This window comes from Stegostoma tigrinum, chromosome 33, assembly GCF_030684315.1.
Source record: "Stegostoma tigrinum isolate sSteTig4 chromosome 33, sSteTig4.hap1, whole genome shotgun sequence".
NCBI lineage: Eukaryota > Metazoa > Chordata > Chondrichthyes > Orectolobiformes > Stegostomatidae > Stegostoma > Stegostoma tigrinum.
In genome coordinates this window covers 16,456,030-16,483,576 of record NC_081386.1, presented here as the reverse complement: position 1 = coordinate 16,483,576, position 27,547 = coordinate 16,456,030, and the positions used below count along the sequence as shown (strand labels likewise).

Here is a 27,547-nt window from a genome sequence, read left to right as displayed (position 1 = left end):
TTCCATACTGTTTTAGTGTAAAAGTGTGGGAAAAGTGGCTGGAGGAAGTGAACTAATTGGAAGAGATATTTTAGAGAACAGAAAAGCAATCCAGCAGTCTAGCATCAGCATTGTATGATGTCTCAGTGTCGCAGGATGCAAATTAATCCCGAAACAATATCACATAGGAAGTTCACAACCAGCATTTTCAAGATAGAATTTACTGTGCATCCAACAAAATGTGATACGGTGATCAGAGGGGATTTTAATTTTCATAATGACTTGGCAGACCAAATGTAGAGAATGAGTTATAAAATGGAGAATGAGTTATACAAGGCATCCAAAATAGGTTTCTCAACTGGCACATCAAGGAGCCTACAGAGAACAGTTAATTCTGGATTAAATACTGCGGCACAGAAAGGGCTTGATTCACAGTTTTGACGGAAAGCAGTATTTAGGGAATTATCATTGTATGATAGAATTTTAAATTGAGTTTCAGTGTCATTTAGTTAACACAAACCACGTTCTTAAAAGTATTTAGATACGAAGGGCTGCATTAGCTAAAGAAGATGGCAAAACTAGATTAAAAGGTACAATCTTGATCTTGAATGGCAAATATTTAAGGAATTAACTACTAATCTGAAACAAATGTACATTCCATTAAAGAACAAGCATTGGATAAGTGTCCAACCAAGGCTAACAAAGACAATGCTAGTCGAAAACTAGAGATTTATAATGTTGATAAAAACAGTAGTAAGACTGAGGGTTGGAGGAGTTTTAGAAACTAGCAAGTGTTAAACTGACTAGTAATTAAGATTATATGACTAAATTAGCAAAAGAACTAAAACAGACTGCAAGATATTCTCAGTATATAAAATGAGGTGAGCTAAAGTAAATATGGTTTCCTCCAACAGAAACAGGACAAATTACACCGACATGAGGAAATTAAACAAATATTTTGTATCTGTCTTCATGGAAAATCTAAATAAATCAATTCGAGAATAGTGATGAAGCAAGTGCTTAATCATTATTGCCAATTAGAAAAAATGCTTGATAAATTAAGAGGACTTAGAAAGTGAACAAATCCTCTGGAACTGATGGTCTGTATCCTCGTGTCTCAAAGAGGTAGCTACTGAGATAGTAATTTTGGAAGATCATCACTTTGATGTCAGAAGCAGTTCCCAATGATTGGAAGGTTGTAAAGGTAACTCTGCAACTCCACAAAGAACAGAAGCGGGAGAACAGGGAAACACAGGCCAAATAGCCTGATGTCATTTATCAGGAAAACATTGAAGCTAATATTAGGAACATGGGAACAGGATAATTAGAAAATCATAGTGTGATTAGGCAGAAGCAAGATGGATTAATGAAAGGAAAATCTTGTCCAATAAATTTCTTTGAGTTTTTGAGGGTGTGGCGAGGGTGAATATGGAGCAAGCAGATGTGATGGATTCGGAATTTCAAAAGCATCTGATTTTTGCCACACAAGCTGTTACACAAACTCATCCGATTAGAAACATTACCATCAACTTCAATGAAGGACTGGTTGACAGACAGTAGAAATGCATGGTTCAATTTTGGGTTGCTAAGCTGCAATTAGCACGGTACCACAATAATCAGTGTTTGGGCCTCAGGGGCTTTCAATTTCCATATGAAAGGATCAAATGAAACATGTCCAAGTTGCTCTGCATATACAAAACTATCTGTGCACCCAGGGACAATAAACAGAGGAGGCTATTTAGACCCTTCAGCCTGTTCCACCAATGAGATAGATCACAGCTGATCTAGAACCCAACTCCAGATTCACATCTATGCCCTATTATCCTTTATCAGTAACAAAACTCTACAATTTATTATAAATCTATAATTTATTTAGCATCAATTGCTTTTTGCAGAAAGAAATTTCAAGCTGCTACCTCACTTAGCATGTGCAGCAATTCCTAATTTCACTCTTGCAAAATCAACCAATTTTTAAGACTAAACCCCGACACTTTCAACCAATAAAACAGTTTCTCTTCATCCAGCCTCTCTATTTCCCCCAATACCTTGAAAAGTTTCATGAAATCAACCCTAAGCCTTCGAAACTCCAGATAATACATCCTGAATTTATGGAATCTTTGTCATGATTTAACTCTTGCAGACCAGCCATGTTTCCAGCAACTCAACACTGCATCTCTCAAGGGTGATGTCCAGAGCAGATGGCAGTACCCATGTGAGGTGTAATCAGGACAATGTGTAAATAAAGCATGATTTTGACATCCTTGTATTCTAAGGAGAAAGGCTAGTGTTCTGGTATCCTTTCTGATCATGTTCTGTATGCATTCATGGGCTTTTAATGATCTATATATCAGGTGTCCTCCTCCACCACAATCCAATGATCTGGATCTTTGCATCACAGCAAATGTGAATGAGTGGTTTTCTATCCCATCACTCAGTTGCTAATAAATAGTGAACAGTTGAGGCCCCACACAAGTTCATCATAGATAATGACAATTTGGGAAGTGTGAAGTCATCCATTTTGCAAGGGATTTTTTAAATTTCAGAACAAAACCGGAGAGAGACCAAAAAACATTATTATACAGAGGGACCCGGGCGTCATTGTATAGGATCACAGCAGATTAACATGCAGGCCCAGAAAGCAAAGGTAAACAAATGGCTATGTAATATTTCAATTTTAAATAAAATCTAAGACTGAATATTCAGAGCACTGTGTTCAGTTTCTGTCTTCTCAGCCAAAGAAGGAAATGCTTTTCAGAAGTTGATGGGATTAATTTCAGGGTTGACGGGGTTATCATTTAAGAAATAAACTGAATAGACTAGGACTACAGTCACAAATATTTAGAAGAATCAAAGTTGATGGAATGGAATTCTAAATGGGTTTGCTAGGTAGCATGGGAGCATGTTGTCCTTGGTCGAGAGGTCTACAACTAGACGGTCCACAGGTTGGCATTTAGGACCAGGATTGGGTGAAATTTCTTCATGCTAAAGTTGTGGATCTCGTGAACATTCATAAGCCTCCAAAGCAGAAAATTCTTGTTGCTGAATATATCCAAGACAGACAGAAAAGAGACTTACAGAAAGTAACATACACAGGAATGATACAGGAAAGTAATGTTCAGGCAGAAGATCAGCCTCTACTTCACTAAATGGCACTGCAGGTTTGAGGGACCCAATGACCTTATTTGCCTCTGTTTTATTTTGTTTTGCTATTAAATCTCATTGGATCAGGTCTTTATACCTCTCCAGAATGAAATACAAACTCAAATTATGCTTTATCTTTATAAAACTCCACTCAAATTTTAAAAAGTGAAGTATTTTCTTGAATTAGTAACTAAATTAACAGGTAAAATGGTGGCATCAAGAGGGTTTCAATATTTTGACCACATACAGATAACAGAAAATTGGTTTCACCGTTATAATCAACACTTATGCACTTGATGCAATTGAAAGTCTGACAATTAACAGTCTTAAAGGCTTTGAACAGCACAAAGGACTTTGAGGTCATTTATCTCAGATTTAACAGTCAAGCAAACAAGGAAGGTAATTTACAAAGAAAGAAAACTTAAAACATCTCACTGACCAAAAGAACAGTTCGTCAACCACTTGATCTACTGAAGAAATCACAGCAAAATTGACAATCGGATGTCAGAGTCATTACCAAGACTAAATTAGCTCCCAACAGTTCTTTACATTCCTCAGTAATTACAAACAATTATGTCAATTACAGCGAACACCAATCCAACATTTTGGACGCAAACCAGAAAAGGTAAGCTGACAACCCATGTTTATCTGACTTAACCTCTGCCAATCGCAATACAGTTCTAAAACAGACGAGAACAAATTTATTCTGCCAATCAATTTCCACATCTGTGTTCAGCATTCTGAAACAGCTGCCAGGAATGAACTCATTTAGATAGTAAGCATTAAAAATTGTAACAATTGCAGAATCATACATGATTCTCACTTCTTTTGCAATTCTTAAGATTGCTTTAATTCACTGAATGCCAAGGAAACAAGATGAAAACCATCGCTACTGAACTGTGCGCTGTAGAGCCTTCCAATCATCAAGTCATTTGCTGCAACTTGAAACTATCGAAATAAACTCAAGCCAAGCCGCAATATGAGAAAAAAAAAGGACTTTTCTTAAGCTTGACCATCAACACTGTTTATTGGTACCTCTCACACACTTCATGTAATTCTTCTAACAAATTTTGTTTGGAACAGGGTAGAAAAGGTTTGTTCCTTCCAGCTGCATTTCTCGTTATACTTGTTGTTCCTAAATATAATATTCATATCTGAATAGAACAGAAACAACTAAAAAGTATGAAAGCAGACTTTCATCCTGCTATTGCGTTTCTCTCAACTAGTCCAGCTCAATCCACACATATCCAAACACTGCAACTGCAAAGTTCAGTTTATTCAAAGCACTTCAACCTATAAGTTTATCCACATCGGGTCTCACTCTGTCAACACAGATAGGCACTCAGACCTCAAGCCAGAGATTTTATCCTCAAGTCTAAAGACTATATGCCCTCTCCCCATCTTCTGAAGCACCATGCATCAGCCCTACAACCCTCTCTTCCTTACCTCATACCCTGTGAAATCACCAAACCTCTGACTCCAGACTTTTGTTTTTCATTCATTCTTGGAAGTAACACATTGGTAAACATTTATAGCTCATCCTTAAATCCTCGAGAAACATTTTACCACTGGAAACCATGGAGTCTGCCTTGGGTCCTTTGTCTCCAACTTCTTCCCTGAACAGCTCTGTTGTTCTGCTTATGTGCCTGACAAATTCTTATGGTGTGTTCAATCTACAAAAAGCAGGCAAGTCTGGTTTGGCTAATTATCGCAATATAGGCAAACTTTCAATCATCAATAAAATGATGAAGGGAGCCACTGAGAGGTGCACTTACGCAGCAATAATCTCCTGAATTTGAATTCTGCCACGGCCACTTGGCCTTCAGGCCACATTATACTCTTGGCCAGATTAAAGTGATTGCTCTTGACATCAACGCACTTAATCAAGTGCAGCAGTAGGGAAAAATCTTCACTGGCTGGAGTCACAGTCTAACTCAAAGGTCAGTAGCTAAGGTTGTTATGAGCTAATCATCTCATCCGCATGGGTTCACTGCAAAAGTTCTCTCAAAGCAGTATCTGATACCAACCATCTTCAGATGTGTCATCAATGATCTTCTCTCCATCACAGAATAGAAAAGGGATGTTACAGAGTACTCAGCATCATTCACAACTCTTCAAGGAATTATGCAACCCGTGTCAAGATGCAAGAATGAGACAACATTCCAACTTGGGCTGATAAATGCCAAGTGATATCAGGTCATCCAATTATCAAATATTAAGCACATCCAAAATGAAGATGGTAAGCACCTCCCTGGCATTCAAGAATAACATGGTACACATCATATTTCTGAGCATCTTAGTGGAGGCAGGTTGAGGTAGGACAGGAACTGACCAATAACTTAGCTGAACCAATCACAAATACTGTGGATATGAGAGCAGGTCAAATATTAATCATTCTATGGTGAATGATTCACCTCCTGACTCCCCAAAGAATTTCCATCATTGACAATAACTAGTCACAACTTATAACAATAAACTAGACAGGAGGATCATAAGTCGGATCATATGGATTAAGCACCACATATTCATAGATGACAAAATGATGTGAAAATTGTGAGGAGGATGCAAAGATGCTTGAAGAGGATTTGGAGTATATAAGTGGTCAAAAATTTGGCAGATAGAACACAATGTACAGAAATGAGGGGTTATCCATTTTGGTAGGAAAAACAGATAGTGAGAAGCTAGGAGTACGGAATCTCTAAAGAATATGTTCGCACGTTCCCTTTATTCATTAATGACTGAAAGTCAACATGCAAGTACATCAAGCAATAAAGGAAGGGTCACTGGTCTTCAACGTTAAATATTTTAAATATCTGCTGAGTTTCTCAAGCAATTTCTGCTTTGCTTGTTTTTGATCACCAGTATCTGGACTTGTTTACTTTATAATAAAGAAACCACGTTGTCTTTCATTGTTTGAGGAATTCTGTATAAGTCTAAGGAGGTTTTATGACACCTGGAGTAGCCTGTGCAGGTTTGACATTCTGACCTAGGATAAAATATACTTGTGATAGGACGAATGCAATGAAGGTTTGCCAAACTAATCCCAGAGGCACTGCCCTGTAAGCAAAGATTAAATCTATTTTTCTGTGGAGTGTAGAAGAATAACAGGTGTTATCATTCAAACATATGAAATTCTAATAGAGCAATTGACAAGATAGATGCAGGAAAGTTTATTTCATTGGCTAAGGGTGGGAGGTTAATGGTCTACAATCAGGGGACACTGTACAAGACAAGAAGCAGACTGAGATGTGGAAGAATTGCCTCATTCTGAGGGTGGTGAATGTTCAGTCATTGAGCATGTTCAAGATGAAGAATTATAGATTTCTATACATTCGGTACATAAAGTACCAGCGAATTGTGCAAGCAGAAGATCAACTGTGAGGTCATCGAATGGCAGGGTAGGCTCAAACAGCTTTATAGTCCACTGCTGCTCCAATTTCTTATGCTCTTCAAAAGAAGGCACACACCAGGAATGTGATAAAAATCTCAATTTGTGTGCATGCAGCTCCAGCCACAAAGTAAGGTCTAAACCATCTAACTTGCTTGACTGGCACCCAATGCATCACCGCAAGGCAGAGTGACTGCACTGTTTGCTTTTAAAAGAAATGAATATCTCACCAAAGTAGCTTAAATCTGAAGCTTCCCCTAGGTCAAAGGCAGCAAGGCACCTGGGAACACTGTCACTTCCATGAAGTCTCACATCATCACACTTGGAAATATATCACGTTTCCTTCATTGTAGTTGAATCAAATCCTGGAATTTCTCACCCAAGTGCAATGTGGGAATAGTTTTATTAAACAAAATTGCAAAGGCAACTTTATACAATCTCCTTGAAGACAATGAGGTATCAGCAATAAATGTTGGCTGCACATGCAGTATCCACATCTAATTAATGTATTTAATAAACTCATTTCTCCATATAACCTATTTCTTTGACCAAACAATCCTCTTAATACTGCTGCTTTGATCCAGTGACTACTTCTGTCTTATTACACCTCTAGGACCGCAGGAAGAGGAGTAGACCATTCAAGAACTTAGGCCTGTTCTAGTGTTTAACTGTACAATGAATGATTCGTATCTTAAACAAAATAATTTACCCAACTTGATTCAACATTTCTTAATGTCCTTACCTAACAAAATTATCAATTTCAGTTCTGAAATGTCCATCAGAAATCTTCAACAGTTTTTGAATTTTTCTTTTGCGTGTGCACGTTGGGGAGATATGACAGGGGAAGAGAAGGGAAAGAAATAACAGGAAGAGTTTGTCTCTTATCTACCGTACCAAATCCTTCTTTGATCAATCCTTGTCCTTAAACATTTTTAAGTGAACAGAAGCCCTGCTGGTTTATGTAATGTGTACTCAACTTTTGAACCTATGGGCTAGTTTTTAGCAATACTTGTACATAAACTCTCATAAACTTTCCTCAGCAGTTTGTAGCTTCTCACCACATACAGGATACTCTAGCTTCCTTATTTTTAAGTTGTACGCCCTCCTACATCTTACACTGAAGTTCACCTACCACAGTTTTGCCTAATCAATCTATCAACACCCACTACTTCCTGTTCCCATTGAAGTACGTACTACTCTATTTAGAATAATCAGCAAACTTGAATTTATGCCTTTCAATTTTTTCATTTCAGTCATTAATAACTATTGAGAAATGCTGAGGCTCAGTATCAATTCTTGGATACACTATTCCACAATTAGATTTTATACCCATTATTTTTACTGTTATCCACCTCTTAAGCAATTCTCTATGAATATAATTAGATTGCCAAAATTGTACATGCTTTCATTTTTGCAAAGTCACATACTTGAGTTCATCTGAACACCTAAGGATGTTTTCCCAGATTAAATAATGAAAAACAGATGTCGTACTTGTATTCTACTGAATGCAAGAATAAGTAGTAGGAATCATGTACATTTTGAACTATTATTGAAATGGATACATTAAACCCTTGATAACAAGGTGTGGAGCTGGATGAACACAGCAGGCCAAGCAGCATCTTAGCAGCAGGAAAGCTTTCCTGCTCGGCCTGCTGTGTTCATCCAGCTCCACACCTTGTTACCTCGGATTCTCCAGCATCTGCAGTTCCTATTATCTCTGATACATTAAACCCTTTGTACTTTTAGAGATATCGATACTGAAATACTTCAGTAGATACCCAAAACCTAACCAGCTTTTAGTATGCTGTGGAATACACACAGGAGAAGTTAACCGGTGAAGTCAATTTATCCTTACCAAGCGATCATGTGTATGCAGACTGCTATAGCTGCTAGACTGAGAGACATGAGAGGAAGAACTTCCCAACATTCCTCCATAACTTGGCTGATGCATTCCATTTGTTGAATTCCAAAGATCAGAAGAATTGTGATTTCCTTCTAATGGGGAACAAAAAGGATGTTTTATTAATGAAGTTTACTTGAGAAAGACTTCAGCTTTTGTATCTGATATCTACTTCTACTGTTCACAGCTGAGAAACAGAAGTTATGTGCAATCATGACACCAATCCATAAGTAACATCATGGTCAATCTTTAGAAGGAAAAATTATTCACTTCAATTGGACGTGGACCATGACAGCTTTGCTTTGTTAAACAAAATTTACAAATTCCAAACTTTTAATTTATTTGGAAATAATCACTTTAATTCCAATGCAGATTGCACAGCCGTAACCAGCAAATAATAAACCACAGAAGAACAGGAGTAAGTCATTCAACCCATCAAGCCCGTACTGCCATTCAAATTGATGATTGCTGATCATCTACCTCACTGCTAATTATTCACATTTCTTCCATCTGCTATCTTCTCCATTCACTTCGCCTAAGTCCATTGAAACTTCCCAAAATCTTTCGCACAATGTAAAAATCCACCTAGCTTTGTGTAATTAGCAAACTTAGAAATATTATATTTGGTCCTGACATTCAAATTATTTAAAATGGAATTTGAACAGCTGTTGCTCCAGTACTGATCTTTGTGATGCCTCACTAGGAACAGCCTGTCATCTTGAGAATGAACTGTTTACTCTGCTGTTTGTTAACCAATCTCTAATCCACTGTACTTTTTTACATCCAGTCTCATATTCTCTAAATCTACTCACTAAACTTTCATATGTTACCTTATCAACCGCCTTCTAAAATCCAAAATACACAACATTTACTGGTTCTCTTCTATCTATACTACAAATAATACCCTCCATAAACTTTAAAAGATTTATCAAACATGATTTTCTTGCTATAAATCATGCTGACTTTGGCCAATCCAGCCATTATTTTCTGAGTAATAAAAACAAAAAGTGCTGGAGAAAGTCAGGACAAGAAGCATCTGTGGACAGAGCAGAATTCATGTTTCAAATGCAGCGAATGTGCTACAGAATCAGGTCTGAAAAAGAATCATTGGGCTTTAAGTTATAACTCTGTTGCACTCTCCACCGATGCTGCCGGGTTTGGAGTGTTTTTTCAGATCTCTGGGATGCCCAGTACTTTATCATTATTTTCTAAACATTTCGGTATATAATTCATTATCATAGATTCTGACATGTTTCCGAACAGACTGGAAGACCATATCGAATTCCAAAAAGACGCAGACAAGTTGATGGAGTGTGCAGATATGAGGAAGATGAAGTTCAATGTGCAGAAGATTTTGCAAAATTTCTGCAAAAAAATTCAGATTCTTGCATCAATCTAACATGTCTATTGTTCTTCATATTTTCTCTTCTCGCCTTCTTAAAGAGCAGGGTTACATTTAGTACTTCACTATGTGCATGAACCTGCCCATAAACGGTAGAGCTCTGAAAAATAACTACCAATGCATTCACTATCCTCCGAGCCAGCACCTTCAACTCTGTGATATAGTTCACCTAGCCCAGGAAATTTATCAACACTCAATCCAGTTATTTATTCACATCTTTCTTCTTTATTATTTTTCATTTTGACAAGTCCCTTACTTCAATCTTATTTCTTGGGCATTTTCTGTATCTTGCTCCGTGAAGACGGATACAAAAAACTGTTTGTTCCTCCACCATTTCCATAGTCTCCATTATAATTGCTCCTATCTCTACCTGCAAGTGGCCCACATTTGTCTTTGCTAATCTTTTCTTTTTTGCATCCTAAAAGGAGCTTTTACAGCTAACCTTTACATTTCTCGCTCTCTTGCATTCACACATTTCCCTTTAGCAGTTTCTGGGTCATCCTTTACTGATTTTTAAATTTTTCCCTACCCTCAGGTTTAACGCTTCTTCCTGTCAATCTTATTAGCCATTTCTTTTTGTCTAATGTTAGCCACAGTCATTTCGCTTCTCCTATTGAGATTATTTGCTTGAGGAATGGCCCCAGGCAGTTTGAGTTTTAAACAGGTTCTGTTCTTGAATCCATTTACAAGTTGATTTGTTAACAAGTTGGAACTCAATGTAGACAGTAAAATGTCAAATTCCTATGTACAGGGAATGTTCATATGTTGCATATTTAAAATTATATCACTGTATGGGACTGCATTCATGAATAAAAGCAGTCCCAACTTAGATGTCTGTAAATCAGGGACCGCTATTCTTTGTCAATCATGTAGTGCCACTTTAAATATTGGCTATTACCTATCTACTGTCATATTTTTTGGTGTACCTTCCCAGCCCACCATAGCTAACTTGCTCCTAATGCCATCACAGTTTCTTTCAAGATATCAAAGTGTGGGGCTGGAAGAACACAACAGCCAAGCAGCATCTTAGGAGCACAAAAGCTGACGTTTCGGGCCTAGACCCTTCATCAGAAAAGCCTTTTCTACTGAAGGATCGAGGCCCTAAACGTCAGCTTTTGAGCTCCTAAGATGCTACTTGGCCTGCTGTGTTCTTCCAGCCCCACACTTTGTTATCTTGGATTCTCCAGCATCTGCAGTTCCCACTATCTCTGATCACAGTTTCTTTCATTCAGGTTAAAGACTAAAGTTTCAGAATTAACTGTATTACATGCAAAAAATAATATAATTGTTGCTGTTTCCCAAGAACTCCATTACAGCAAGGTTATTAATTAAAAGCAATATTCTGCAGATGCTGGAAATCTGAAATTAGTCCCTTCTCATTGTTCAATCAATTTAAAATAGTCAAATCCCTACTTAATTCCTCAGTTTACTGCCCCAGAAACCCATCTTGTATGTGGTCAAAGAATGTATCCTCCACAGCATCAGTGCTGATTGCATCTATCCAGCCTGTACATAAACTGAATCTGCTATGCGTACTACTACACACATTATGTACATCTCAAACGTCAAGATCTATCCCATGCCCTAACTTACCACTACCTCTTGATGCTCAAACAAAATCATCAATGCTTGCTAACCCTTGCTATTACTCAATTCTATCTAGACTGATTCCATACCTTGAGCCTTTGATCCAAGGCATTTTCTCACCAATCTTGACCCTCATCAAAATGTTCTAGCGTACCTCTTTTGTCTCCTAAATGATAAATATCCTTGCATATTTGGTTCCTATCTTGTTCACATTGTAACCACCTCTGTGATTGCAATTCACTCTATTTCTGTCTTAATTTGGGGTGGGGCAGACTCAAAGGGCTGAGTAGACTACATACACATTTACAGCAAAGAAAGATGCTGTCTGACCAATCACATCCATTCCAGTCAACAAAGATCTGACTATATTAATCCAATTTTTCCACTCATAGCTTATAGCCAAGAAGACTATGGCAATACAAGTGAATGTCCAAATAAAATTAAATGTTACAAATGTTTGCGACACCCATTCTTTCAGGCAGTGAGTTCCAAACCGCTACAATCCACTGAGTGAAAAGAACTGCTCCTCAACTGTCCATCTTACCCTTCCAGTTCATACTTTAAATGTACGCCATCTGGTTATTGATCCTGCCCCCAATGGTATCCATCTTATCTATGCCCTCAATCTTACACCAATCAGGTCCCGTCTCAACCTTCACTAAGGAGAACTACCTCAACTGAACAAATCTTGCCTCATTACTCGATTCTCCAAAGGCCAGGCATCCCAGTAAATCTCCTGTGTACCCTCCCTACAATGTGATTAATGTACAAAGTACTCCAGTTAAAACCTAACTGTTTAATGCAGTCCCAGCATAACCACTCTGCTCTTCTAATCTATCTCTCAACTCACTGCTACCTTACAGGATCTGTGGATAAGCACATCAAGGTCTCATTGATCTTCATTACATTCCAGGTCCGACCATCCACAGAAAAATCTCTTGTCTTGTTAGCTCTCCCAAGCATGTTAGCTCAGACTTTTCCAGGTTGAATTCCACTGAACACTGCTCTGCTCTGTTGACAAGTCTGTTCATATCCTCCTGCAGTTTACAGCTACCTTCCTCACAATTTATAACTCTCCCAAGCATCATCCACAAACTTCTTGAACATACTTGGGTGGCTATCTGTACGGAGTTTCCACATTCTCTCCATGTCTGTGGAGGTTTCCTCTGGGTCTCTGGTTTACTCCCACAGTCCAAAGATGTGCAAGTTAGGTGGACTGGCCATGCTAAATTGCCCATAATGTCAAGGAATGTGCAGGTTAGGTGGGTTAGCCGTGGGAAATGCAGGGTTACAGGGATTGGGTGGGATGCTCTTCACAGGGCTGTGTGGACTCGATGGGCCGAATGACCTACTTCCACATGGATACATTCTATGGATACTCCCTACGTTTAAGTCCACATTGAGGTGCACCACAAACAGCAAAGGCCTCAGTACCTTATCAAAAGCCTTGCTAAATTCCACTCAGACCACAATAAATGTATGAATCTCTTCAAAGCTCCTTCTTAACCTGCTGAAAACAATCAACTCGACTTGTCAGAAACAACCTTCCCTTGAATCCATGCTGACAATCCCCCATTAATCCGCAGCTCTCCAAGTGCAGATATATTCGGTTCCATGTTTTTTTTCTAATAACTTCACACCACTGAGGTTAGACCGATAATTTTTAAGTCTATCGTTTCTGCTTTTTTTTAAACAATGAGACAACATTGATTGTCCTCTAGTTTATCATCAGCAGTCAGACAGGATTTGAAAATTAATCCTAGAGTCCCTATCTCCTACCGTGCCTCCCTCAGTACCCTGGGATACATCTCATCCATATGGCAGATTCATCCAATTGTAAGGTTGTTAAATCTGCTCATACCTCCTCTCTGTGTGTTAATTTCTTCAAATACTTCACAATCCTCCAAGAATGTCTACACCTGCATCATCTTTTTCCACTGTGAAGACAAATGTGAATTCATTGAACAACATAACCTTGTCTTCCAGGTCCACACACAGGTTACCTCATGGGCACTAGACTTTCCCTAGTTATAGTTTTTAAAAACCTTTTGGATTTATACTATTTTCTTGTGCTTTCTCAAATTTTCTTTTTAAGCTACACCTGCTATACTTGTCTGTGGAAAGTACCATAGCAGGAGTCCACTGCATTTGCTATAAGCTTCTTTTATTTTTCTTAATCCTAACTTTTATATCTTGTGACTTTCAGGGTCTTCCCAACTTGGGTCCACCTTTTGTCTTTACGGGAACCTATTTGGCCTGTACTCCCAGTACTTCTTTACTGAATTCCTCTCACTGCTCTGACAATTTCTGCAAGTAGCTGTTTACAGTCTACCTGGGACAAATCATATCTTACTTTTGTAAAATTAGCCCTTCCACAGTTTAGAAGTTTTATTCCCAGCCCATCCTTATCCTATATCACTGCTAGCTGAAGCTTAACTGACTTATGGTCTTAAATTGGTGATAGAGACCATAAGACCATAAGACATAGGAGTGGACATGAGGCCATTCAGCCCATCGAGTCCACTCTGTTATTTAATTATGGCTGATGGGCATTTCAACTCCACTTCCCTGAACTCTCCCTGTAGCCCTTGATTCCTTGTGAGATCAAGAATTTATCAATCTCTGCCTTGAAGACATTTAACGTCCTGGCCTCCAATGTGCCCAGTGGTAATGAATTCCACAAGCCCACCACTCTCTGGCTGAAGAACTGTCTCATTTCCGTTTTAAACTTACCCCTCTAATTCTAAAGCTGTGCCCACGGGTCCTAGTCGGAAACAACTTCCCAGCGTCCACCCTTTCTAAGCCATACATTATCTTGTACGTTTCTACTAGATCTCCCCTCAACCTTCTAAACTCTCATGAATACAATCCCAGGATCCTTAGCTGTTCATCATATGTTAAACCTACCATTTCAGGGATTATTGTTATGCCTTTCACCTTCACAGGCTCACTCATTTCAGTATATTAGGTGTAGAACTGCACTCTCCCTTGTAGGTTTTTCAAAGTGCTGGCTACGAAAGTTTAGGATGCAACTTAAGAATTTTGCTCTCTGTCTACCTTGCACATTAAAACAATCCCAGTTACTATTCTGATAGCTGAAATCACTGACTGTTACAGATCTTTTGTTCCTGCAATTTTCTAAAATTTAATTACATATTTGATTCTTTACACCTCCCCAAGTGTTCAGGGGGCTATAGCACACACCCAATTCCGTACTGTAGGGCCACCATGTTTTGAGATGTGTCAAATCCATGGATTTTTCAGTCTCTTGACTGCACTGTAGTGCCCCAGTTGCCAATCAAACTCCGAAACCAAGAGCTTGAGTTGCTCCAGTTGAGGCACCTCCTGCACACATGGACATCCAGTCCACCAGGAGCATCCAGCATTTCCCACCTGTGCAAGATGTACAAATCACAGGCCTGAGCTCCCAGGCATTACTAAATAGAACATAGACTTTTATTTTACCCTTACTCCTATCCATGTACAGATTAAAAAATCGTATTCCTGTTCATTGTCAGACAAACAACTAGAAATGTCTTAACTCAATCATGCAAATAAATCTAATTTGAAGTGCTAAAACATTACTTTATCCAAGTTGAGTTTTTAAGCCATGTTTATGGTCTTAAATCAATATCCACTCACAACAGACTACTACTAATCAGTGAGTTTGTATTTACCCTTTTGTAAATGCTGCAAGCTATCAGACAGATTGTCCTTAATTTGATGTTTTTAACATTCTGTATGTGATCCTGTTTGATGCCTGCTTCCACTTCGTCTATCTTCCAACTTTGCTCACTACTTTTTAACTTCAAGTCACAACTTTTGCTTCCCTCCAATCAGAATTCCCTCTGAGGTTTACATTCCTCTGTCAATCTAGTTCAAACTCTACCCAACAGTATTAGCAAGTCAACTTGGAAGGACATGAATTCCAGTCCTGCTAAGATGCAGCCCATTGATCTTGTACAGGTTCCGCCTGGCCCAGAGCCTCAGAAATATGATGCCCTCCCTCCTACAACAATGATGCAGCCACAGGTCTTGGTTATTAATTGCTTGCAGAGCTGCCTAAAATCTGCCTTCAGGCTCTTATCTCTTTTCCTACATTTATTGTTGAGATCAATATGGATCATGAGCTCTGGCTGTTCAGTCTCCCCAGCTGTCCCATAACCTCTTTGATTGCGACACCAGGGAGGTTACAGATCATCCTGGAGTCATGTTGATAGCCACTGCCACTTTTCCCTGTACCTAGGTACTTGTATGTAAGATGTCATCACAACAGGCAGACACTGTAAAAGCTTTTCTCTGTATTCCTACAATTGAGTACATGTCACAATAAAGGATATTCTATTCTCTTCCTCCCTTCTGGAGATATGAGCTTAACATGATGATACAAACATGGCTCTGGCTTTACTCATGTGAGCAATCATCACCCTTAGCAATATCCAAAATGGAAAATTAGTTAGCAAGGGGATTCACCTCCAGGGACTCCTGCACTAATCACCTGGTTCTCTTAAAGTGATTCATGGTCACTCTTTCCATACCTGCCTGCATGTTCTTAACATTCAATGTAACTACCTCGCTAAGTGAGCCAACAACCTGTTTTGCAAATCATCACAGTGACTTAAACCGCCAATCAAGTTCTGAAACTCAGAGCTCATGTTTCTGCAGTTATTGACACTTCCTGCACCCATGACCACCCAAATGCCACAGACTGTACATACCACTCAGCTGAATGCCTTGCCATACCTTAATTTACAAGTTATTTATTGGAAACTGAGTAACTTAACAGTTATTCACCAGTTTGCTCCATTGCACTGAAATAAAAGCCAAATACTAAAGGGTGTCAGAGGTAGAAAACAGATTATTTCCTTCTCTACTTCACTGAAATTCCTCACTCACCAAAGACCTCACTCCTTTCCAGATGCACTCCAATTGCAAACTGGACTAAAGACGCCTGTACCTATGCATCCAAATTAGCATTATATAGCTCTTGAAGACAACGTGCCACATCAAACATTATTGTGTAAAATAAAAGCTCATAGTGCAGGGGTTAACATAGTGGCATGGAAACAAGATTAGCTTGCTAACAGGGAGCAGACAGTAGAAGTAAGTGGGTCTTTTACAAGCTAACAAGGTGCCACAAGAGATGAGCCACATGGTTCGGCATGGGGCCTCAATTTTTTACGGAGTACAGTGCATATACAGTACAATGTGAAAAAGTGTGAAAATGCCCATTTGGCAGAAAAAATAAGAAAGTATTTATCTAAATAGTGGGAATTTGCAAAGCTCTGAGATGCAGAGATATCTGAATGTCCTAGCATATGAACCAAAGTAAGTATGCAAGTACTATAAGTTATCAAGAAAGCTAATAAAATGCTATAGTTTAATCTAAGAGGAATCGAATACAAGAGCGGGGAGGCTATACAGTGCATTGCTGAGATCGCACCTGGAGTACTGTGTGCTGATCACCATTCTTGTCAAAGGATGTCAATACACTAAAAGCAGTTCAGTGAATCTTTACTACATTAATACCTGTACTAATATCTGGCTTAATGAGGAAAGGCTAACTAGGCTAGGCATGTATTCTCCAGAGTTTAGAAGAGTCAGAGATAACTTAATTGAAACAGATATGACCCTGATGGGAGACGCCTTGACTGGATGGATGTCAAAAGGATGCTTCTTCACATGGCAAAATCTAGAACTAGGGGTCATTGTTTAAAAATAAGACAGTGGTCATTTGAAACAGAAATGAGGAAACTTTTTTTCTGTAAGGATCGAGAGTCTTTGGAATTCACTTCCTCAGAAGACATGAATGCAGAATCTTTAAATATTTTTAAGTCACAGATGGATATGCACGAATGTGGAGTTGGAAGTTAAAATCAGATCAGCCAATGATCTTACTGAATTGTACAGCAGGCTCGAAGGGTTGAGTGGCCTACTCCTGTTTCTTATTTGCACACTTTTCCTCCACCGTCTCCCCACCCTTAAAAAAAAGGCATTTTTTTAAGAATGAGCAGGAACTACAAATTACCTTGCATAAAGAATGTAGTGGCAAACATGCTGCTGGGTGGTTTGGGTGATGGGTAACTAGGAGACTCCCTATTGAAATCATCTGAGCCTGGAGAAGGTGCATAAACCTGGAGAAAGAAAGAAAAATTGAAATAGATGAGAAAAAAAGACAGATTTTAAACTTGGAAAAGTTTCTGCTTCAATTTTATTTGAAAATCAGGACATAGAAAACAAAATGATTTTAAAAAGCTCATAATCCATGCCCAAACCATGCTGTGAGATCTGAACTTTCAATATCAAGTAATCTTCCAAAGACTCTCATTTCATGCTTTTTTTTATTCAAGTGGTCATCACTGGCTAGGTCAGCATTTATTGCCCCCCTCTAATCACTTGGAGGGCAGTTAAGAGTCAACCGTATTGTTGTGGATCTGCAGGCCACATCAGCAAGGACAGAAAATTTGTTCCCAAAAGGACATTAGTGGACCAGATGGGTTTTTCCAACAATTGACAAGAGCTTTGTGGTCATTATGATACTTTTAATTACAGATTTTCATTAAATTAAAATTTTACAATTTGCCAAAGTGGGTTTCAAATCCAAGTCCCTAGATCGTTACTTGGGTCTCTGCACTAACAGTCCAGCTACTATTTCATCACCTTCCCCTGTTTCTTCAACAGACCCTCACTTCAATTTAAAATAAAACTAGGTGCTAAGATCTTTAACTGGCTAGAAGCCAAATATCAGTTCAAGTTGAAAATCATCAGGGTAACAATGAACCCAGTTATCCCTATCAAATCTAAACTTCTGGCTACAGCATGCACTGATCTGGGGCAGAGGAGAAAAAAAATGAACAAAATTCAACTCTAAACAGGTTTAGAATAGACCTTTTTGTCACGTATCTTCAAACACAATAGCTTAAAACAGATTTCTGTCTTTGTCACACAAATAAACATATGCTCAGGCTTTTGGTTAATCCATCACTGTCAAGTGAAATCTGGAGGAAGAAAACCAACTTCACTGAAATGACATGATTTGATCAAAAGGGGAAAGCAGTGGACGCTTATATCGCAAAAATGTGAAGTGTCAGCTATAGTATATTTCAAATCAGAGATCAACTATAATGGTTCTGTGGCATTTCCACTTTCATGGGCCAATTTCTTATTTTAATGTCACATATACCAAACAGAATCATAAACAAAAGAAACTCATGAATTTCTGAAACAGGGTTTATACATATCAAGTACTGCTAGCTCTAAATAACAGCACTGACTACTTTGAGCAGCATCTGTCTTTTTTCTCCTTTCTTGCCTGTCCAAAATATGCATACCACTTAGCTTTTACAAACAGAAATAAACACTCAGTTATGAAACATGCTCGTGCCAACCTTGATTCTGGGATCAAAGACTCTGTGCGCCAAACCATACCGATGCAGTCTCAATAATTTCATTAGCTCCAGATGGAGAGTAAATCATCAGCCAATGCCAGAGAAGGACCAAGTTTCTCAGAGTTATAATCAGAACAGTCCACAAATTAGAAACAGATCCCTCATGTCATCTGATCTCCTGCAACTCATTGCCAATTCCTGTTTTTAACATGTTGTGCAAAAGGATAATTTCACCATCACTAAACAAAGAGCCCAATACTACAATGGTAAGCTGTTTTGTATATCTGGGGTTTTCTGAAATTTCAGGCAAGCACTTATCTGATGGTCTAGTAGTGTATCCTGTACACAGTTAGCCCAGATAAATCAAGAAACCCCAAGTTTAATGCTCAATCTACAGAGAGTTTGATGATCCTCCCTAGGGAACTTCCAGTCACAGTCACAGCGGTTCTCAAACTGGGGTCCATGAAGACTTTCTAAGGCTTCCTCAAAACAATGTAAAATACAAGCTGAAATAAAAGAGGCTGGACTATAGCTCCCACATTTGCAGTGCAAAGTGACTATTTCAGTCAGGAGAGGAACAGGCAAGAATAAACAGTCTGCACTGGGTCTCAGAAAAGATAACACTTGACCAAAACAGTGCAAATCTCTAAATCGCTGTACAACAGTTATCAAATGGAACACAGACGACTGATCACTATCAATCCACTTCTGCTACTTGGAGGATTGACTAGGCTCAGCAGTGCAGACTTCTTCAAAAGCATAGCCTGTTGACATTCTCAATCATGGTTGAGATATGATGAATCACGAATGGGCCAGTCGGCAACTAGTGCCTGCTAAAGTAATACAACAAAACGTCAATTATTTCATTGAAGTAAAAAATATTTGCTGAGGAAACGGAGTTACATAATTCAAATGAAGTACAGCTCAAAAAGTAATACTATATTTGGCAATAATTACTCAAACATCCATTATGAAACAGAAAATAAGAAAATGCAATTCCTGAAACTTTTGTAAAATGGAAAACCTTTAATTCAAAGGTTTACAATCTAGAACAGACTAAACAAATGGTTTTGTTATCCTTTGAGTAAGTACAATTTTCAACAGTATAGATCCAATCAGTACTGCACCTGATTCATCCATTCCCTTGCCACTTTGACATGCTGGTGGAAATGGAAGGTACGCTAAAACATCAATAAAGCATAATATCAACAACACGGCTGTCTGGAAAGGACCACAACTCAAATGGATCTGAGAGCAGGCCAAATGAGTTAACAGGAAAAAGGCAATAAAACTAATCTCAGCTGACGTACTTATCCTCCCATCTACCCCAAACAATTGCTGAAACAAAAGCCAGAATAATCCAAAGATAGAAGTGACCTTCACTCATACTACAAATAAACTCTCAAAGTCAAAGAAAAACTCTGAACTGAAGCAGCAACCCCAATGTACCAACTGGTAATGGAAAGATTGATTTCATATTGCATATGTTTCCTGTTAAGACTGCAGAAACTGAAATGTCGCAATTTTAATATGGATGAATGCTCATTAATGGAGAAATACCTCAATAATAGCTGTAGCCAATGCAAATCGTGACTCAGATATAATGAGATTTACTGCTTCAAGTAACCATCAAGCCATGAAAACCCAACCTAAGTTTAAGGCAGATCAGAAAAGTCAAATTTATTTGAATCTAGCAGATGCACCAGCTTTGAACTCATCCCAATGCCAAATGTTGAAAAATACATTTAAATTACAACACATTCCCTCAGCAAAATGGTCACACTTTAATAAAAGCTTGAAATATCAAACCAGAAACTGCCAAATCCCATGGTGAGAAGGCCTTGGCTAATATCAATGTGTAAACATTAAAATCCTATAACTGGCCCCTCAAATTTGAATATGAAGGGGTAGGGCAGATTACTGGGAAAGGGCAATAATGTCATTAAGAAAACTATTTACCACAGGATTCCGGAAATATTATTAAGGCACTCTGGCCTTCAATTCCAAAGATTTGGTTATTTAACATTTAAAAGAATAATCAGTAACAACAACAAATGTCTGAATGTTAAGAATAGAAAAACCCACTGAGGATAAGAAGAGAGAAGTATTCATTGCATTTTGTGTGCCTTTCATTTGTTGATTTGGAAACATGATGGATCAGAGAAGGTTGAGGTTAGTTTCTAATTCAAGGATCCATTCAGAGGAATGCAAAAAGATTTCGCAACACGAACTGTACGTAATTTGTGTTATTAACTTGACTTTGGCTATTCCTGATTTTAGAATATTACAGTCCTCAAGTCATTCTGAAATTGTTGTAATTTTTTAAAAACCTTCAAAACTTTCGAACAAGCGTGAAAGCTATGAATTCAATACCTCTTACGTCACATTTATTCAGACAAGTAGACCTTGTATTTGCACAGGTTTTCCGAACACAAAATCCTAATTTGACAGCAAGTCATTTGAAGGAAATTTGAGTCACTGCTGCAGGATTTGGCAACAAAAATCAATGCTGACACTCCAGGCAAAACTGGGTATGGTGCACTGCTAAAGGTACCCTTTGCTTTGGATAAGATGTTAAATTAACTAAATCTTTGCCCTTTCAGGTGAATAAAGATATGATGGCACAACGTTTCCCAAATTGTTCTTGCTGACATGCAGAACTCCATGGTCTGTGTGCAACAGCAGCTCCTGCAAGCGGAGCAACACAATGGAACACCAATCAGTGAGCAGAAACTTTCCTGCAGCTATGCAGCTAAACACTGGATGGCACTACTGTACACAGCAAGGGTCAAGGCCCGAAATGTCAGCTTTTGTGCTCCTAAGAAGCTGCTTGGCCTGCTGCGTTCATCCAGCTCCACACTTAGTTATCGCGGACTCTCCAGCATCTGCAGTTCCCATTATCTCTGGGACAAATATCCCCACTGTCCTGGCTAATGCTTATCCCTCAAACCATCACAAAATCAAATCATCTGTCATTTACTGTTGTGCTGTTTACAGGAGTTTATTTCCCGTGGATAAATTGACTACAACACTTTCTACCTAACAACAGTCCATTAGATACTTTTGAAGTGAAGGGATGTCAGCTGTTCAGTGGTCATGAAATGTGCCATATTCATTCAAGCAATACATAGCAGGTGGAGAGGCACATTGATTTAGGTGATGAACTCCAGACTGTGGGCTGGGGCAACTACCAGTGGAAAGCAAATAAAATTGGACATCTACCGAAGATCGGAACAAAATATATGAACTGCAATTCAAGCAAAATTGGCAAGGGGTCTCAACATGCTTACAAAATCTTGAAGGAAAATATTACATAAAAGGCTGAGAAATAAGCAATTTCTGCATGTGCATAATCTAATGTTAAGATAATGTAATGGAGAGGTTATTGAAAGCCAGCTTTATTTTGTTAGACCAATAATGGAACATACACAACAGCTGTGCATATTTTACATTTCACGGAAAATCAGAACAGGAATTCAGCTCCTTGATCCCGTTGTGCCATTCATTAAGACCATGATTTACTCAGCATCTCTTGAGCTTTGTTCTACCAGCCTTTATATGTAGAAATACTTCCTAAGTTCAATCCTGAATGTCCTGCTTGGCTCTGATCTTCTGAACCCTCATAACAGAGGAACACAAGAAATAAGAGTAGAAGATTCATTCATGCCTTTGAAAAGTATGGACTGATCTGCCCCAGTCCTCAATCCCCTTTTATATCAGCTGAGGTTAGCCATCAACTCATCATTTTTTAAGAATCTCCTTTTTAAGCATTTTGAGATTCAACATCCATCATTCTCTGCAGTAGAGAATTCCAGACGTTTACTACACTCTGGGAGAATAAATATGTCCCATCTCAATTTTAAACAGATGTCTCCTTATTCCATTAGTATGTCCGCTAGTTCAAGGCTCCCCCCACTAACACAAACATCTCCTCAACATCAACCCTGACAAGACTCCCAGATTCTTGAACATTTCAATAAGATCACCCTTCATTCTTCCAAATGTTAATGAATGAAGGCCTGGCTGGGTTAAACATTTTTGCTATGTCACCTCTTTATCCTAATAAACAGCCAAGTGAATCACATTTGAACTGCCAACAATATCAGTAGATCCCTTTAAATGTGGGGACCAAAACTATACACAGAACTCCATGTATCTTACCAACACCTTGTACAGTTGCAAAGACTGTCCTGCTTTAAAACTCCAAAACCCTACCAATAAAGGCCAAAATTCAATTTTCCCTAACTTCTTGCTGTCCCTGCATGCTAATTAACTTGTTGCATTTCATGCATAAAAACATCTAGGTCCCTCTGTACTGAACTTTTTTGCAGTCTATTTAAAAAGTCTGTTTAATGATTCTTCCCTCCAAATATTAGCTCACATTTCCTACATTAATCTTCATCTGCCATGCTTTGTCTACTCAACCAATTGGTGTATTCTCTTGCAAGTTTCTTATGTTGTCATCACAACATGGCCTCCCATCAGTTTCCAACCAGCAGATTCATACACATACACTCTGATCCATCCTCCAAGTCATCAATAGAGGTAGTAAATAATTGAGATCTTAGGACTGATCTTTCCAACCTGGAAAAAAATTAATCCCAATTCTTTCTTCTGTGTGTTAACTAATCTTCAATCCATACTAATACATTAACCTCAGTATGGAGAGTTCAATTTTGTGCAACCATCTTTTGTGTTCTAACTTAGTAAATCTCTTGTAAAAATCCAAACACATTACATCCATCAGCTCCTCTTTATCAACTCTGCTGGTTACATCCTCAAATAACTCCAGCAAATTTGTTAAACATGATTTCTCTTTCTATGGTAAACTTTGATTGCATTAATCTTTTCTAAATGCCATGTTATTTTTTTTTCCCTAATAATAGTCTCCAGCATTTTCCCCAATGGCAGATGTTACGCAAACTGGGCTACAATTTCCTGCTCTGTCTCCATCCTTTCTTCAACAAGACAGTCACATTAGCAGTTTTCCAATCCACTGGAACCCCTGCAGAATCCAGAGAATTCTGGAATATTTCAACCAATGCCTCCACTATCGCTGTAGCACTTCTTCTAAAATCATTTGATATCCGTGACGTAGCAACTTGTCTGAGTCCCATTAGGTTGTCAAATGCTTTTTCCCTTATGATGGAGACTGTTACAAGATGTCCTTGTCTGAGTTACTCACCAGCAGATGAAATTTCTAATTCCCCTAGCAATTGCTTTCAAATTCCTCAAAAAACAACTCACTCAAACTATCCTTTACCCTCTTGTATTCCCAAGGGAAAAAAACGGGCCTGGTTTATGGGATCTCATCATTTAACCCTCAGAACCCTGGAACATTCTGCTAAGTCTGCTCCTGGTCCAAGGTTAATATATTTAAAGGGAAAGATAATTATGTTTACTGTGTACATTGAAGGTTAGGTTAAAATAGGTCCAATTTAAATTGACAACATTAATAAGTTATAATCAATTTTAAAAATGCAAAATTTGAATTCTGGAAGTCTGAAATAAAAACAGCAAGTGCTGAAAATATTCAGTTGGTCTGGCAGAAAGAGAGATAAGATTTTAGGTAAAGTTCCTTTCTTCAGAACCAAAGTGAAACGGAAAATTAATAGATTTTAAGCAAATCAAGAGAGGAAGAAAACATTCTGGTAAGGAGCAAAAGAAGTTAACAGAGATAAGACTTCACAGTATTAAAGACAGAGACCAGTCATGGTTATAATTTAGTTTTCCTACTTTGTGTTCGAATTGGAAAGTTATGCAATTAGGAAGTACAAATACACTGATAATTTTTTTGACCAAGTGAGTAGAGCAAAGTGTGTTTGGAATTTATGGACTCAGCAATAAAGATCAACTATCATGAGGCCACGTACGCCACTGTATAGTTTAGACACATGGTTGAAGTTTCTTTAATCCTTTTCAATCTCATACTACTCAAAAATGAATTAACAGCTCCCCCTTCCCTTTTCCTTCACCAGTCATTATTGTAAACTCGAGATAACCAACTTAGAACTAACTGAACAAAGAAACAAAGTGCTTACATGAGTAGCGGTAGCCCTGGATGACAAGAGAGATTGATCAAATTATTTCTAACAGACAGACCACTTGCCACCAGCCCAAGTGAAATTAAAATCCAGCACCCAAGCTTATTTGTGTCACTGAATTGACAACCAGGAAACATATTAAAAACAGATCAATAGTAATGCTACTCAATGGCCTCCACAACAATTGAAATTTTGAACAATTCAGCCCACTAAACTTCCATGAATCAGGAGTTGGAAAAACTTTGGGAGGAAATAGAACTAACATATGTAACAGCAGGGATGGAGCCAATCAGCTGATGGTGTTAGTGCTAGCACTTTGCAAACACAATCTGAAACTAATGTGATTTTCTGCTGGCTTCTCAGAACCATTTATCATCCTTGGTTTCAAATATTTATCTTCAAACTGTTAAACGATACCAGCCTTACAGAAATTTAAACTTCAAACAACTGTTTCCTGCCCTAGTGTTTCTGTATTATCTAATCACTAGCCTCTCAATATATTTTTCTTATGACTACCCTGGAATTTTTAGTTCTCTTTTTGCAGACATTTAAAATTTGCTAATTTGTACAAAGCACTAGTAGCTTAACATCTCCAATGTTCATGGTTGAGCAACAAGTTTAAACCTTTATTATGTTGATAAGAATCAAACATCCACAGTATTTGTTAAAAGTTAATGATTACGTGGAAGTTTTTCTCTAAGCAGAACAATACATCCTAAAATGAGATCCTTGTTGCATTTAGATGGGGTAATTATAGTTAAGGAAAGGTGGATAAATATTCTAATTAGACTTTGTGCAAATGTGTACCTCCATATGGCAACCTCAATATGTTAAATGCACACCACTACATCACAGCTCTTTCTATAGGCAAAAAGTGATCCATCATCTCACACTGCAATGACCCGAGTCTTTACTGCATGATTGCAATTTCACTGAAATACGAAGTCAATTATCCCCTGCTTTGTAAATGTCATGGTGGTGGGTCATTATCATTTACTTAAAAGCCCAACTGAAATGGAAAACATATAAAGCCTGGAATGACATTTAGGTGGGTCATCTTCAAACTTTATAAGCAAATTCCAGTATTGATCATAACCAAAACTGAACTTTTACTTTACTTAATTTACCAGTTAAAGTTCAGCCAAAGACAAAGAAAAATTACTTTGCATGAGCAAGATTTTGTTTGGAGAGGAAGAAAATGGTAAATCTGCAGGCATATATCCAAGGAAAAATTACCAATCTACTGTGGACCAACATCAACACCAGTAGTTGAGATGTCCAGATTCCATCCTCCCAGCTAAAGAACGAAACTACAGACCTGATAGAAATGGTTTTATGAAAAAAAGGACCATACACAATGGCATAATTTTAAGTTCGCATTATAAAACAAATTGATGAGCAATCCTTCTCTGAAATATACAAGTCAAATTATAAAAGATTTTGTTGAGGAAAGGCAGTGTACAAAATTAATTTCCAAGAGAAAAACTGTAATAGATCCCATTGTACATCTTTGACTTTAAAGCAAGAACCACACCCAGAAATATACAAACAAATTAGTTCATAACATACTAATTTATAGACTAAAATGTTCATGTGGATGCACTGCACTATTAATCATTTTTCTTATATCAAAAATACAAGTTTTACACTTGGTTAAATTTTTGTGTACTTTTAAACATACGGTTTGCAGGTTACAATGAAAAAGATGAAAGGTGGCAGATCCCACACCTCCAGCCCCAAGATCAACCCTAAACCTAAAAGTTATTTTGTAGGTCTGTTGGTGCCTACATTTCATTATGGCACAGAAAATGCTGCAGCCACGTATATAGCTCAACCTATGTAATTAATTATTTGGAATCTATGTAACTAATTATTTGGAATTCACAGAAGATTATTAGGGTACTGACATCTGCACACAGATCTCTAGCATAATTTATTATCTATTTACTCACTGTGCAAGCTCAGAAAAATCACCTCTGACCTACTGCAGGCACATGCTATCAATTTTCCTTGGATGCCCCTCAACAATATACAACACTACTATCCCTTACAAGCTGGAAATACTTAAAAGATCAAAGCTGTGCTTTACTGCTTCAAGACCAAAGAGTGCATTCTAATGGAACAATAATGCAAAACACAAAATTACATCAACTTTCTAACTCTACTTACAAGACCAAAGAATGCACATCACATGCTAACAACTGAAATTAAATACAAGAAGGATTTTAAAGAATACTCTACAACCACCTCAAAATTTTATTCAATCAAATTTCACTTCAGACAAACATACATTACATGTACTAAATTAATTTCTGTTTTCTACATATTCATTTAATAAAGATTGATCCAAGCTCATAGAATAATGGGCATACAATTCAGAATGAAACTGCTTGCAAGTGCAAAAATCGAAATCAAATTTTGAACTTTACAATTCAGCAGCCAAGATGCTGAGTTGATTACAATGCTATATTTCCACATTCACCTGACGTACAATTGTAACGTTCTCAGGAGAAAAGAACCTAATTGGTCACTTGCTACTAACAAATGCATCATGTTGCAGGAGAAGGTGTAAAACTGTGTACAAAGTCCTGGGTTTCAAAGAGAATATCAATGACATGACTACGAATTAGATTTAACTCTCTGTAGGGTCAAGAATGCTCATTTGATTAAAAACAGATGGAACAATATGAATGAAAGCCAGCTCCTGGACCTCATCTT

The 27,547-nt window shown here is 38.0% G+C and overlaps 1 protein-coding gene across 8 annotated transcripts in view; it reads right to left on the bottom strand.

Moving 5' to 3' along the window:
- The window catches only part of tcf12 (transcription factor 12), a 283,602-nt gene that overhangs the window by 94,576 nt on the left and 161,479 nt on the right, over positions 1 to 27,547 (bottom strand). For all 8 annotated transcript variants that reach the window (XM_048562540.2, XM_048562541.2, XM_048562538.2 and 5 more), the window contains 2 exons: positions 17,426 to 17,531; positions 8,364 to 8,503 (listed from right to left, as the gene is read on the bottom strand). In XM_048562540.2, the coding sequence (XP_048418497.2) occupies positions 8,364 to 8,503; positions 17,426 to 17,531 (246 nt within the window). The remainder of the gene's footprint in view (positions 1 to 8,363; positions 8,504 to 17,425; positions 17,532 to 27,547) is intronic.